Here is a 15388-nt window from a genome sequence, read left to right as displayed (position 1 = left end):
AAATGAGAATTCACTGCATGGCAGCATTCTAAGAGGAATCTGATGCCTCAGAACAACACTTTTATTAAGATTACTCTTTTTTTAACAAACCTGTATGGAAGTTAGGAGAAAAAGGTAATAATTTTGTGCAGGAAAACATTGTAAAATAATTTAAAGTTTTTTCTTTCAAAGTTAGACTAGATTTTGTTTGCACTTTTTTACAATGTGATTATTAACATATGGGACTGGCCAATACTACTTTACCTAGGTGAGTTCAACGAAGGCAATGCAGAGTCACGTAAATCTCCTGTAAAATAAAAGTGAAATACAAACACACAAAAATAAAACAAGATAAAATTATTGCTCAAAAACCCCATTTAAATAGAAAATCCTGTAAGCAGTACTGAAGGAGATAAATGGAGAGTCTTATCAATATCTGTTTCATGCTTGAATCAGTTACTAAATATTTTTGTGCAGTTCTATCTTCCTTTGACAGCAAGTTTGCAGTTTCTTGTACAGGCAGAGAAAGCTGCAGTCTAGCAATGTTAGCATGCATGCAATTGTAAATGTATCCACAATGAGTAGTCTCTTAAATTAATGTATATAGGGCTTTGCAAATGTTTTGGAGAATTAGGAACATAAATGTTAATAGTATAAGACTTTCCTGTTATATTTGAAAAATTTCTAACTCACTGCAAGTAAAACAATACAGCATGAAATAGTTTTACTGATATGACCACAAACACTCAATTTCCTAAATCTGCAAACTGAGTAGCTACATTAGTTTCACCTTTATGAATTAATATTGAGCACTCTGTAATACATAAAGCTCTCCTGTATGTATGAGCAGCAATTGCACAGCTTCACATGTTAAGGAGAAGGCACATATTACCCCATAAGTAAATATAATGGCTTTTTTTTTTTTTACTTACGAGTGAATCTGCTATGACATTTTTCACATCCGCTGGTCAAAGTATTAAGTAAGTAACATAAGCAATTTAAAAACTAAGTTACAATGAAAGATCATTTACTAAAATATTCCAGTAATAAAGACCTTATAAAATCTCTAAAAGTGCACAGGTTCTGTTGTAGGGTTCCTTTCAAACTAGGATTAATAAGGATGTGCAAAGGTACCGACCTTCTCATTAACACTCATGCTGCATCAACATCCCGCTACTGTGCGAGCTTATCTGATGCGATTCACACAATAACATTTGAGGGACGTGCTAACTTTTAATTCAGTTATTTATTCTTCGAATGCACGAGGTATTTAAACGAACTGGGACAAGAGAAGCAGCGCATTTTAAAACTGGAATGAAGCAGCTATTTGCACAACCTGTACCTTGGGAAACGACCGACTCTCAGCTGACTGTTCTTAGCTCCTGTTTTAAAGCGCTACCCTCACCTGAGCGTTCGTAAGGGACTAGTTACAAACATCCAAACTCAATATTTAGAGAAAACGAATTGATAAAGGCCGGGCGGCAAAGTAACAGCGGCCATAGCTCCACCGGGCCCTCACCGGGCCCTCACCGAGCCGCCCCCGCCCGCTCCCAGCACAGAGCGGGAAACATCCCTAAACATCCCTCAGCCCCTTCGCAGCCGCCAAAACCCCGCGGTCGCCTCCCCTCACCTCTCACGCCGGGAGCCATGATTCTCACCGGCCCTAAGGACACCGGCGCCTTCCCTCCCCCACACCGGCAGCCGCTCCAAAATGGCGGAACGTTTGAATTTGGCGCTAAGAGCCTCAGGCGGTGTAACCCCGCCCCCGCCCCCGCCCCCGCCCCCGCCCCCGCCCCCGCCCCCGCCCCCCCCCCCCCCCCTCCGAAGCCGGAGTGGGCGCAGCCATTTCGCTCTATATCCGCCTCCCCCGCCATTGGCTGAAAGTGCACTCGTCCTCTTCAGGTGATGGCGAGAGTCATAGAATAGAATCATAGAATCATTTCAGTTGGAAGAGACCCTCAGGATCACTGAGTCCAACCATAACCTAACCTAACTCTAGCACTAAACTGTGTCCCTAGGAACCTCGTCTAAACGCCTTTTAAACACCTCCAGGGATGGTGACTCCACCATTTCCCCGGGTAGCCTGTTCCGATGCGGAAGTTGCGGAAGCAGGGAGGCGCGTTAGTTCTGTCCCACTAGGGCTGCCGTCCCCTGGTGCCCGCTCGGCCCGGAAGTGCGCGGGGGGAAGGCGGCAGCGCAGCCTGGTCGCGGGTGGCGGCCATGAGCAAAAGGAACCAAGTCTCCTACGTGCGGCCGGCCGAGCCCGCCTTTCTCAGCCGCTTCAAGCGGCAGGTCGGGTATCGGGAGGGGCCCACGGTAGAAACCAAGGTAACGGCCTGGCCCCGCTCCGGGGCAGCGCGGCCTTCCCCGCTCCGGGCTGCCGCTGGCTTGTGCCGGGGCCCTGCTCTTCCCTTCCGACCGCCGCGGCCGCTCCAAGGGGCCTCCCCTGGTCTGCTGCCCGCCCCCCGTCCCGGGACCTAAAATGAAGCGGGGAAGACGGTGGGGAAGCAGGACTTAAGGCTGTGCCCCTGTAGGGCAAGGGGAAACAGGAGTTACCCGCTTGAAATTAACGGAAACTGTCTCTGTAATTTGTTTTTGCTTCTGTGATGGAAATTCTGCAAGGCTTTTGACATTGTCTCTCACAACATCCTCATAGGCAAGCTCAGGATGAATGCACGGTGAGGTAGATCCAGAACTGGCTGGATGGCAGAGCTCAGAGGATTGTGATCAATGGTGCAGAGTCTGGTTGGAGGCCCGTAGTTAGCACGGTTCCCCAGGGGTCAGTGGTAGGTCCAGTCCTGTTCAACCTGTTAATCAGTGATCTGGATGAAGAGATTGAGTGCATCCTCATGAAGTTTGCTGATGATACCAAACTGGGAGGAAGGGCTGACACACCAGGAGGCTGTGCTGCCATCCAGCAAAACCTGGACAGGGAAGAACCTAATGAAGTTTAACAAGGGCAGGTGTAGGGTCCTACACCTGGGGAGGAATAACCCCAGGCACCAGTACAGATTGGGGGCAGACCTGCTGGAAAGCAACACTGCAGAGAAGGACCTGGGACCGTCCTCTTGACCACCGTGCTGGCCAAGTGATAGGATGAGGGGCAACTGGCACAGACTGAAGCATAGGAGGTTCCATCTAAACATGAGGAGAAACTTTAATTTGAGGGTGCCAGAGCACTGGAACAGGCTGCCCAGAGAGGTTGTGGAGTCTCTAGAGGCATTCAAAACCCGCCTGGACACATTCCTGTGCGATCTGCCCTGGGTGAACCTGCTTTAGCAGGTGGGTTGGACTAGATGATCTCCAGAGGTCCATTCCAACCCCAACCACTCTGTGATTCTGTGATTCAAAACAACAACAACAAAAATTCTAGTGCCTCTCCCCATTGTTTTTAATAATTGTAGCTGTGGTCATTGTGGTGCTCTTTGCAGAGCAGCCAGTGCCGACCTGTTGGTGCCAAAGTGATCAGTGGGGACAAGGTGGGGAAGCAGTGATGATGTCCCAAGTTTAACTGGTCTTACGGAGCCCAGGCAGGAATTTAAAAAAAAAAAATAGTAACAAAATATGTTGGAAAGGAGTTAACGTCATCTTAACATAGGTCAGCAAACAAACTGGTGTGATGGCCAGGAAGGCAGGACAGGGGCAGTAGGGTTTGAGCCAGCTTGTTAGAAGGCAGCCTTTTCTGAAGGTGTTCTTTTTTTCTATGTTTCCAATGTGCTTTTGCGTGTCTTTCCTGCTAACTAAGGTTTTACAGGGTGCCTTAAGAAAGAGGCCTATCATTGTTTGTGACAAGCTGGAATCTGAGATAAAAGTATGCCTTTAGTAAATTTAGTACAAACTGTTTCACTTCCAGAGGAAAATTGCATTTTGTCTATTTTTAACTTAAGTAGATTACAGTAATACTACCTATACTTTTTCTTATAAGATGAAGTTTTCAGTTCCTCTAATATTGCCAAACTTTATGTTGTTGCACTGAGGTTTCCATGCCAGCAAGTTTATTTGTGTAAAATTTTATTCAAAATTATTCTTCTGTCTCAGAACACAAGTTTAAGAGAGTGGAAACAAGGACATGGTCTTCCTTGTGTCAGTTATGCTCACAATGATTTGGTTAGGCAGCTTTAAAAGCATACCCACCAATGACTCCCTTTCCCTTTGCATTGCTTTGAGAACAGCATAGAAGACTTGACTTTGGACCCATGCATTTAAGATTTTCTCAGTGTTGCATGAAAAGCAGTGTTTGTACAGTAAAGGTGATGAACAAAGGGATTAATTTCTTACCTTCCAAGTTGCTGCTGTTTTGGTCTTTAATTGAAAGAGGCCACACTGTGCTGGGTTTTTGTTTTTTCCTAGGGGACAGTATGTTTGAAGGATAGAACTGTTGTGCCATTTGGACAAAGAGTGTTGAGAGGGCCTGACACTGAGCTGTGCCAGGTCTCCTCACTAACCTTACTGCAAAAGTGACACCAAAGAGTACTCGTCCACCTTTCGCTGTTGTCATTTAATATGGTGATTAGAATTGTTTTTCTCTCTTGTCTAGAGGGAGCAGCTTCCACTTGCAGATGATGATAGTGACAACGAAGATGAGCAGCCTCAAGTAGTAACACTGAAAAAAGGGGACTTGACTGCTGAGGAAGCAATAAAAATTAAACAGCAAATCAAAGAGGCCTTAAAGTCAAATGAATCAGGTGAATTTCAGAATGCTAATTTCTCACTTTGTTTAGCCAAAGAGAGATAACCCATAAAAGGGACCTTGCTATTTACTCAGGTGTTTACTGCTTAATACTACCTTTGATTAGTTGTTTTGAATTTTTCTGCTAAGTAATTTGGACTTGTGATTCCTAACCTTAAGTTGTTGAGTACATAATCAAGCTCTCTGTCTTTTCGTAGTGTTGCAGTTCTGTGCTTCTTGATGGTGCATGATCCTACTTCCAAATACCACCTTAAATTTTTATTTGTTTTGTTATGGGGTGTGTATCTCTGTCCTAGTACACAGTCTTTTGACATCACTTGTGATGATTTTTGAACTCATTAGTTCAGTCAAATTTGACAGTGGAGTGGGTGTCTAAAAGGTAGTCATATGAGTTTAATGAAGAGAGTGTCTGGGCAGAATGAGAAACCTCAGGTTAGTGCTTCAGTGGAAAGAATGGCAGGTGTGTAAGCTCGTTAATACGTTCACATGACTGACTGGTCCAACCCCAGTACGTGTTGTGACTTGCAAATACATTAAGCAAAACCAAATGGATTAGTTGAAAATAACAGACGATACAATAGTGCCAACAAGGTATAGAAAAGAAGTGTTTATTTGCTACAAAGAATTAGAAGGCTTTATCTTACTTAACAGTTTTTTCAAGAGTAGAGATGTGGTGTGGGAGAGGTTGCTGCAGTTAGACAATAAAGACGTGAAACTACACTTGGTGAATACAGTTAAGAAATTCCGCCAGTGTTCATCATTCAGATATGGTTGACATAAATGCTTTGAGAGTCCAAAGCCTTCCATCATCGCACAGGGTGTGATGAAAAGTAACTTTACTTTTATTTTTCGCTGACAGACTTGAAGGATTAAATGTAGATAGCACTGTCTCTAGTGGACATGTCTTTATAATTAAGAATATAGAACTGAAACCTCAGAAGTATAAAATCAAAAGGTGATTCATAGAACCTGTGGAACTTTTCCTCCTTTAGCCTTTGTGGCTATTTACAAAGGCTGTGAATTGACTTTAGAGCAGATTAAGAGGCTAGCATGTGACTATCAATATAACATCCTCAGCTTCTAGCTTCTGTCTTTTTCTGCTGTTTGTATTGGAAAATTCAGGTTTGTGTTGTCCCTATGTAGAAGTATGTTTTAAAATTTAAGTGGTAGAAATGGTACAAATAACAGTAGTGGGAGAAAACACATTGAGAATCTTAAAGTTTTGAAAAGCAGATTGATGAAAAATTCTTCGTTTTTATAATGCAGATTAGCTTGAAAGTACTTAAATCTACATTTGATTTGTTTTTGCAGGTAGGTATAGATGTGTTGTGTGTAACCAGGTAGAGGACTGAGAGCTGTGTTTACAGAATTTGAATTCTCTGAGAAAATGTGTTCAGGTTCCTGCTTTCTTCCTGGTCTCTTGTTATTGAAGCCAAAGCATGTGCAATTTCTAAAGTTGTCACATGATTTCTTTTCAAAAGTGGAATCACCCTCCTGGTACTGGGACAAATTTCAACCTGTTGGGAAGAAATGGCATGATTCTTTCTGAGCATTGGTTTCCTTTTCACATAAGCAACTTGAATTTCGCATGATCATGGTAGGAGGAAAAATGATTTTGTAAGGTTGGGCAAAAAGAAATAATTATCCATGAGAATCTGTTGAGGTGGAGTCCATGCTGTGAAAAAAGGTCCAAAAGAGCTAGAAGCCGAATACACAGTATGAAATGGAAATGTATTTGAATAGAGTAACTGAACTTCTTTGGTGGAAAAAGACATTTCTAAGATGCAATTGTATGTAGTGAGGATAGTAGTATTGAGTTCCTGTAGGACTTGGGCACCCCTGCTTATTACCCCTTCAGCTTTCTTGGTGCTCTTCCCTTGAGTAATACTTGCATTTGAGGGAAATGTCCACAGTAGTAGGTAAGAGTGTTGAATCACTATACTCTGGGGACTGCTGCTCTCTCTGCTACATTTTTGTGTAAACATTCATGTGCCTTTGCTGTTAATCTGAGGTCTTGGCCTCTTTTTCCTTAGTTTGGCTTATGGGAATAACCAGGGTAAGTGCTCCTATGTTCCTCTGCTATGAAGAGGACTCAGTGTGAAATTTGCAATTAAAGTGTTGGTAACTGTGCTACAGCTTGCTGAAGGCTTCTTTTGAGTCTTTGTCCATCTTTGTACTGTCAGTTTGACCTCTAGATTTAGATTCTCATTTTTAATCAGAAGCAGGTATTTAGACAGATCTTTACTTCCAGTTTAATAAAGAGAATTTTGAATAACGTGTTAATTTCCTTTTTTTTCTTGGCAATTGTCAGTTCTGAAAATGGGAAATATAAAGAAAGTTTGATGCTGCATGATTTGAATACCTTTCTTGTTGGTTTTATCTCAGACTTGAAAGTGGAATTGACAGGTACTAGACCATAATGTATAGCCCCAAATCAGATAATGAGTGAAATTATGTGAAGCTGAAAAGGTAACAGGGGAGTGAATTTCCCGACTGATAATCTTTCTTTTCACCATGTTGAAATCAATGCTGACCTGCTTTGGTAGTTCGTAAGTGATGGGCTGCTAACTATCTGTTGTGAACAGAAACTGTTACTTTTTCAAAACATGGTAAGCACTCAGTAAGCACAGAGGTTCTGCCCTCTCCTCTTTTATATCTGTAGTGATTGTCTGCATTTGAAGGTCCTTGTCTTCAGGCTTTGGTTCGGGATATTATTCTGTGATTTTCCGTATCTCATTTACATTCTTTCTCCTTTGTTTTCTCCTATAACCAGTTTGACACAGCTATGCTTTTTTTTATTATTTTTTTTTTTTTAATTTCAGATGGCAGCAGTTCCTGTGACTTGCATTTTCGTTTACAGATGAATAACACTTTTGCATTAATTTGGAAAAAAAAAAGCTGATTAATGTTGTAGCTGCACTTAGTGCATCCTAGGGCAGAACAAAAGTTAGTGAAGCTTGTACATTGGCTTTTGCAAGTGTAGTCAAAGGGATTTTTTTTCTAAGACTGAACCTGTCCTATATGAGAAAATGCCCTTCCACATTGAAATATTTTTATTCATGGAGGAGTGACTTATAGGCTTTTTCAAAAGAGTAATTTTTTGATCGACAGTCATTTTGCCTAATATTGTTATGCAGTGTTTTATAAATCGTTACTGTTCGTTCAGAGACAAAGAATGGTCTTATGAGAAATTAAATTTGCACAAAAGATGGCAATTACTGCAAGATACTTTATCCCAGCATTCATTATAGTGTATGGAATTGATTTTCTACTGCTTTTCTAGTTGATCTGGCCTCTGGGACACTCTGATACATGCAGATGACCAGATTTGGCAGAAGGTGTCCTTGCTTATTCGAAGTCTTTTTAATATCTGGGAAAACAGCCTTTTTATCTTCATGATACCAGTGTGTTGAATTCCTGTAGTAAACGCTTGCAAAGGTGTGCATAGAGATGGGTGGCCAGAAAGCATTAGAAGGAGCACCTGAAACAGCTGACCTGAACCTTAGAAACCATGAAGAAATTTGCCAGGTTATCATAAATTTTTCCCAACCTTTACCACTGAATAGAAATATATCCTGAAAAACTGTTTGTGCTGCTCCTCCTGCTGTTCCTGCCAGTTTAGTGGTGTTGGTGTTGCCTCTTGTTGCTTCATTGACCCATGTGGGCAGAAACTGCTGAAAAATGGTGCTGCTAACTACACAAATGGCTACTAAATAAAAAAATACAGTAAACTTAAGAGCAGTGTTTCTTTTTCAGACTCTTTTCTACTTCTTTTGTAATATATAACTTGCATTTAACAAAGAAGAAAAAAAATTCTGAATTTGTGGCTTCTTAAATTGATGTCACTTGCAAAGTGAGTTTTCAGCTCAGCATCTGGTTGTGCACCTCTTAGTCAACCAGTATAAAAGCAGCAGACTAAAACAATCAGAATTTGAACTGCTAGTATAGTTTTTTGACTCTCGTATCAGAAATGGGTTTTATTATTTCTCCTGTAGTGCTTTTATGTTGTTTGTATTTTACTTTGTGTGCTTTGGTGTGTTTATCAGGAATCCTACTTTCCATAGTTTGTAATACTGATACAGTCTTTTATCAGAACTTGTTTTAAAAACTATGAACACTGAGGTTGTTTCTTCAGTCTCTTCTTTGCACTGCTTAATACAAGTCTGTTTACAGAGGTCATTGATAAAACAAACAGCTGATACATAAGAGTCTGGTAAAACTAGAAATGATGAGGTGAAGTTTTTACCAGCTAGAAAAGACAGTTGTAACAAATCAACACAAATTTCTTGAGCTGCTGCATCAAATTCTTTCAAAAAGGGTTAGACTGTCCTCCCTCTTCCCACAGGTTGCTCAGGTAAGGCAAGGTCTGCTGTGTTTCTTCATCTGCTTCACTCTTTGTCAAGCACTGCCACCACCTCATAGCTGCCTGAATTTGGCCTGGGCTTCCTGTTGAAAGGAATGTCCTTGAGCATATAATGAAATTTTGACAGTGTTTAACCAGGCCAAGAGCTAAAATATTTTTTTCTTTGATGCAGAGTGATCTGCAAATAGCGTTGAGGCCCTGGAGGTCAGAGCTAAGCCAGTTGTCATTTTGTTGGAGTTTTTGAGTTTTGCTTGGTTTATGCACTTTGCTTATTAAGAGTTTAAATTCATATTTCAAAGATACCTATCAGTTTCTCCATCTCGTAGACAAGATGAAATAATTTTGTGCAGTTCACAATGTGGACAGCAGGAAACTTGAGGGTAACATGAAAATTTCTGACTTCCATTTTTACGTGGAATATGAGTACATAGTTGTTTATCTGATTTATTTTGTGGATATGCGTTCATTAGGTTTTTAGGGGTTTGGTTTTTCAATTTACCATGCTAAGAATATGTAGTAATTGCTCTTTAAAAGAATGTCCAGTGAGATTTTTTGATGCTCCTTGTGCTTATGCTGGTTGCCTTGAAGTCCTATTTCCACAGCTGTACTGGTGCTGTCTACAGTTTGTGTGCTGACTGGCTCAAGTATATAGACAGCTGGGTCTGCTTGTAAGTGAAATTTTTTATAGATGCCTTTTTTTCCAGAATTTAGCTTGTATCATGTGCCTTGGATCTTGTTTAAGTTAGACGATTTGGGTTTCCAAAATAAACGTAGTTAAACAGCAATTAGTAAGGGGAATGATATTAACTTCAGAGCTTAAAAATGGAGGCACTTATGTGGAAAAATACTTTGAAATTTGAGTTTTTAATTCAGCTTCTGAGAAAAATGGTACATAGTGCATTTTAATTGGTTGGATGTGACATGTTTTCAGAAATAGTTATTTTTCTCTGCCAGAATTTCTCATAGGCACTTCCTAAACTTCTGTATCCCATGTATAGTGTCTAAACACCTCAGCTTTCCATGCAGAAATCACAACTGATCCACTGACAAGTATGCTTATCATATATACAGTTTAATATTACTGGTAGTTTATTCTAACTGTAATGCTTTTCTAATGTACCAGTACTGAAATATTTTCCCAAAAGCTGGTTAGTTATTTTCTGCATAATAGTATTCTATCGTAACTACTGCAGAAGTGTGCTTTCTGTAGAAGTCATTGACAATTGGTGCTTACTCTTTTTAAGCCTGGTTTCTTCTTAAAAATGGTCTATGAAACTTTAAGAATAATAAGTGAAGTTTCCTAATGAGATTGATGGGCTTAATTTGTACCACACAACCCTTAAGACACCAGATGTATAATAATACTTGTATTGTTTAGAGTATGGACTGAAGAGTGTTTCAACCAGCCCTGTGCATGATAACACTAAAATGTTAGTTTTCTGCCATAATGCATATGAATTGAGGAAAGAATTCCTGCTAAAGACAAAAGATATTTATTTGCTATAATTAAATAGTGCATAATCTTGTCAAACACATGTATATTGTATATTGTTAGGAAATTTCAGTTGAATAATGAATTTAACAGAAGTACTTCAGGAAAAATATCTTGTGCAGAACCTATGGTTCTTTAACATCCTGTCACATGTAAATTATAATAATTGCAAACTACCACAACATGAGCCTTTGTGTCTGATTCATGACTTTACAGTTATACTCTTTTTTTCCAGAAATATTGCCTTGATGCTGTTTCTTGTGCAACAGCCTATCTTCTGCCTGATAATCCTGGAACAGACTTATCTTGTTTTTAAAATTGTTATTTGCTCTAGTATAAGCAGAGGAGCAGGATTAGTCAGTTGGAATAGTTTTGTGATTTTTGCAGATACAAAGAAACCCTACAACTTTCATTCTATATGATAATAAAAGGCAGGTTTATGGCTGTGTTATATTTTTAGCTGTCCCAGCAGGATAGGGTGTATTAGAAGAAAAAGAAAAGCTTTGTCTTGTATATGTGCCATTTTTTTCTTTAGAGAGGTACCATAATTCTGAAATAAGTGCATTTGTTGTCATGGATTTTACAAATGGTGAAGTGAAATTAGAGGATTCTGTAAAGTTGTCCTCTCCATTTTGATAAGTGGATGTGGCTGGATTGTGTGGGAAAAGCTCTATTGCTCACAGTCTCTTCTAGGTAAAAGCTCTGGTTAGTGAGAACCCATTTCTAGTAGGAAGTGTAGGAGAACTGTCTTCAAGGGCTGCTTGCTGTGAAACAGATGTGTGTGCATGAAGGACATTCATCAATACAAGCTTTGTAGCCGAAAACTACATTTTCATGATTGTTGTATTCTATCCGAGGTCTTGCTGATCTTGTTTCTGTGGAAAAAGAGAATAATGAAGGTCTGTATGCAGATGAGTTTTGATTTTACTCTGTTATAGATGGTGAACCAGAACCTGCTGATGGAAAAATTATGTTCAAGAAACCAGCCAAACGTTCATCAGAGAAGGTTTTGGACTTCAATGTGAGTTCAAGTAAGAAGATGAAAGAGGCAAAGAAAACTAAGAGAGAAGCAACTACTTCTCCGAGTACAGCTAAGCAAATAAAAAACAGCAGTCTTCTCTCATTTGATGATGAGGAAAATGATGATTAGGAGTTACATTTTTTTCTATTGTACTTATCCTTCTGTGGATGTAAGATTGAGTGTTTTCCTAGAAATTTAAGCATGGTGTCTGAGTCTTTTCTTACTTAGTTATAGTCCAGCTACAGGAACTTAGTATAAAACTAGCAAGACATAAGTCTTTGCAGTTCAGATAGAACTGTGTGAATAGCATGTCATGTATTTATTTTAAAAGACAATTTAACCATGTATGTAAGTTATTTGAGGTCGCAGATTAGTAGCAAAATATACCTGTACATATTCAGCTTATATAAATTTTCAATCAATACATTTTAAAATGTCCTCCATTACTAAAAATTTATTTCTTGTCTATTTACTGGCCTAAGTTGACAGTTGTGTGTTTTTTACCTGTTATTGTTGGCTTGACATTCAAAAGAGAGAGACTTCATTGCTGTGCAACAGGCTGAAGTTTTCTGTCTCATAGCTTAACAAAAGTTTGCACTAACATTTGCATGCGTGGTTTGGCAGATCAGCTCTTTGCAGAGCCCTAACAGTGAAGAAGCCTGCAGTTGCTACAGTTATGTGATCTTAATCCTGTGAATACAATCTAAAACGTATCAAATTCATTTGAATTGTTTGTGCTAACAAGATTAAAAAAAAAACCCTGTGGTTGATGGTATCAACTAATGCAAAAGAAAGATGCCTAGACCCTTGGAGATTGTTCACTTTTGTTATCACACTGATGGACTTTGTGGTTTGATGGTGGGGTTGTTTTTATTTAAGTATATATTTGTTCCATTTGGCTACATATGTGTTCCTAATTATTAGGGATATCAAACATCGTATTTAAAAAAAAAAAAATAATCTTTAAGCTGTGGAAAAGCATTATTTTCTCCAAATAGGAAACTGTAAACAGGAAATTTAAGTCAAGAAATGTTATAGCTGTGATACAAAGTTTTTAAATTTTTCAGTTACCCATGTACAGTACACTGAAAGTCACCTTTTATGTAACAGGATGTGCTGACATTCAAAATAACACTGTGAGCTGATGGAATTGGGGAGAACAAAGTGGTAGAAGTGGGACTAGTGGCTTTGAAATTACGTGGAAGCATGGGGTATTCTGTAACCATATTTAAGCACGACCTGAGACTGCTGCAGAATTACAGGGTGTAAGGCAAGGAAACCAGTTCTGCTGCTGCGTGACAGGACATTCAGAATTATTTGGGCTGTAAAGCTTCACTGAGGAGCAAATTAGAAGTTGCTGTGTGAAACAGCTGGTTTTAGTTTGTTAATCTGGTATTAAACAATAAATTATGTTTTCTATAAGTGGCCCAGAGATATTTTAATGAAAATTTCAGTGCATAAAATGGGATTTTCTGTCACCTGGTGATGAAGCCTCTTATGACTGCTACCTGTCTCTGTACATACCAGCTTCCTGAAGCATAAGATCAGATGCAAGTCTGCGTACTATTTCACACTAATTCTGTGAGTGCATGTTACCCTGATTTTCAAAATGAATGAATTTTGTGTCCTTTCAGAAAACTAAAACCAGACCTATAAATGGATATTAAAGTCTTCTTATAGCACTGGTCTGATATTACAACTGCCAGAGAGGTGCAGTGTGACAACCTGATTATTCCCATGAGGACATGTTACATTTGTAAATATTAATACATAATTTGTATGGATTCCGCATATCTAAAGAAGAAAACCAAATGTAGGAAGAAGAAATACAGAATCAAAGGTTCCCAGGAATTGCTCTTTCCATTTATTTTATATACTACAAACTTGTTTGAATCTGTTTTTATACATATATATATACATACACATACCCCTGTGAGAAATCTTATAGCAGTACAGTATACTGAAGGAATATTTGGACATATTTCAACAACTGCCTAAACACTCTTGATTTGCTCAGACTCATCTGAAAGAATGAATTAACCATCGACTGCTTACTTCAACTTTTCTGGTTCTGTTCATCAGCACAAAAATATACTTACATATTTCTTGGACAGCTGGAAAGCTTTTCGCTTAAGCTGCAAGGCAGTTTAGGAGACGTGGCTATAAAGAGATAAATGTTTGCCAAGGATCAGAGGGAACTTGGATTTACCTTAAAATTAGAGAGGGCCTCCCAAATATGCAGCTGATTTGGCATGTTCAAAATAAGATTGAGGTCTTGTTTGAATGTGATTAGTAACTGCATTTAAACAAAAATTTCTGTCTCTAGTGAGAGACTTGTGAAACTAAAGTCCAGTAAAAAGAGGGTTACCTCAAAATATTGTTTGCAGTACTTTTACTTAATCATGATCCTTGCCTTGCGACTTCATGACAGATGTCTGGAATGCAAGTAGATTAATTGGATTTACTTGGAAATAATACAATGACAGGCATGTTGTTCATCAGGAGACACAGCAGGGAAATGAGAGGTGGATACGAAACGCAGTTTATTTCCTTGATTCTGACTGCAATTCATAGTGCTCTGACCAGTAGGAGACCTTTGTATTCGTTGTATTTCACTCCCACTTCACCTAACAATAACTAATTGGATATATTTATTAAGAGGTGTGAGTGATGCACAAAAGCATTTTAGTCAAGTAGTCATGTGAAAATTCAGTGTTCTTAGTGTGAAACACCAGGAAAATTACACACGCCATCAACTCCCTGTGAAACCTGTGACTAAAGGGAACAATTACTTGTTCATTTAGGAAAGAAACGTGCAACTGTCTTAAGCAATCACCTGCCTTAAGCAATGGGCCATGGAAAAAAATAATAATCACAAGAACTTTCTAATAAAAGGGAACCCAAAGTGAGTACATGGATCATGGGGCTAGAGCTGGAATGGATAATTCTCCTGGCTTTTTCTTTCTCCTTGCACTCCCCCCTCCCCCCAGTAATTTTCCCCTTCTTTAGTGGGGAATGTATATGTATTTTTTTCTGGTGGAGCTTGCTCAGCTAAGCGTGAGAGAAGCACCATGGAGGAGCAACGTGAAAGCAGCTGAGGCTGGTTACCTAATATAGGAATCTTGTACAGTGTTTATTAATAAAACCTTTTACATTTCCAAGCCTGTGAAGACTCCAAAACATTTATTTCTGGTGGTGTTAGTTCTTGCTCTTCTTAGCTGATCAGTCAGCTGGAAAAAACGTGAACTGTAGTAGCATGGATGCTTATAGTGGAGACTTTTTATGTTGCAAAGGTGCTTGAATGTCATTGGGAAAGGTGAGATGCTCTGGTACCTCTCTTTTAAAGAATCAGGATCTTTCTCTAAATGATAGGAATCAAGGTGAATCATTAAGAATGCTGCATCATTGAAACAGAAATTGCAAAGACACGGGATGGCATGAGCCAGAAAATGCACACATGGGCAGGTGGTCCAAGAGTTTCTATCCTTGCTTATATTTCTAGTCTGTCTGATAAGGTTAATTTTTCTCAAATAAAACCAAATTTGTTGGACTGCAAATAGTTATTTCCTTGACCTAAACAGGAAGAGATGAATCAGAATTCTATTCTGATTTTTGTGTCTAGCACTTTTGTAGGAAATATAATTTGGAATATCAAAGGCTGTGTTTTGAAGACACTGAACACAAGAAGCCTGTATTTAGCTCTTCCAATTACACATTTTTTAAAATTTCATCACAGGACTTAATGTCTTTTTTTTTTTTTTTTCAGTGCTTTGGTATATAATCCTATTAGGGATTGTATACCTGCAGATTTATAATGAAGCAGGAAGTAGCAATGTCATCATT

At 39.2% G+C, this 15388-nt stretch overlaps 2 protein-coding genes across 2 annotated transcripts in view; one reads left to right on the top strand and one right to left on the bottom strand.

Annotated features, from left to right (window-relative positions):
• Nucleotides 1–1718, bottom strand: part of KIF15 (kinesin family member 15) — a 36245-nt gene extending 34527 nt beyond the window's left edge. Inside the window, exons 1-2 of the mRNA XM_065831665.2 lie at nt 1610–1718; nt 244–286 (exon numbers count right to left, since the gene is read on the bottom strand). Of these exons, the coding sequence (XP_065687737.1) occupies nt 244–286; nt 1610–1628 (62 nt within the window). The 5' untranslated portion in view covers nt 1629–1718. The remainder of the gene's footprint in view (nt 1–243; nt 287–1609) is intronic.
• Nucleotides 1719–2137: 419 nt separating this feature from the next.
• KIAA1143 (KIAA1143 ortholog) lies at nt 2138–14706 on the top strand. Its single transcript, XM_065831817.2, has 3 exons — nt 2138–2307; nt 4517–4664; nt 11463–14706. The coding sequence occupies exons 1-3, from the start codon at nt 2200–2202 to the stop codon at nt 11672–11674; spliced, it is 468 nt and encodes a 155-aa protein (XP_065687889.1). The 5' UTR covers nt 2138–2199; the 3' UTR covers nt 11675–14706.
• The last annotated feature ends 682 nt before the right edge of the window (nt 14707–15388 follow it).

The sequence above is a fragment of the Patagioenas fasciata genome, chromosome 2 (genome assembly GCF_037038585.1).
Source record: "Patagioenas fasciata isolate bPatFas1 chromosome 2, bPatFas1.hap1, whole genome shotgun sequence".
Classification (NCBI taxonomy): Eukaryota; Metazoa; Chordata; class Aves; order Columbiformes; family Columbidae; genus Patagioenas; species Patagioenas fasciata.
Note: the sequence above shows the minus strand (reverse complement) of the source record. Positions and strands in the feature narration are given on the sequence as shown.

Bases quoted from the DNA above. Each gene is read 5' to 3' on its own strand.
- KIAA1143 (XM_065831817.2), top strand. From the start codon at position 2,200: ATGAGCAAAAGGAACCAAGTCTCCTACGTGCGGCCGGCCGAGCCCGCC. The intron at 2,308-4,516 runs GTAACGGCCTGG...TCTCTTGTCTAG, and splicing joins GGCCCACGGTAGAAACCAAG to AGGGAGCAGCTTCCACTTGC. The intron at 4,665-11,462 runs GTGAATTTCAGA...ACTCTGTTATAG, and splicing joins CTTAAAGTCAAATGAATCAG to ATGGTGAACCAGAACCTGCT.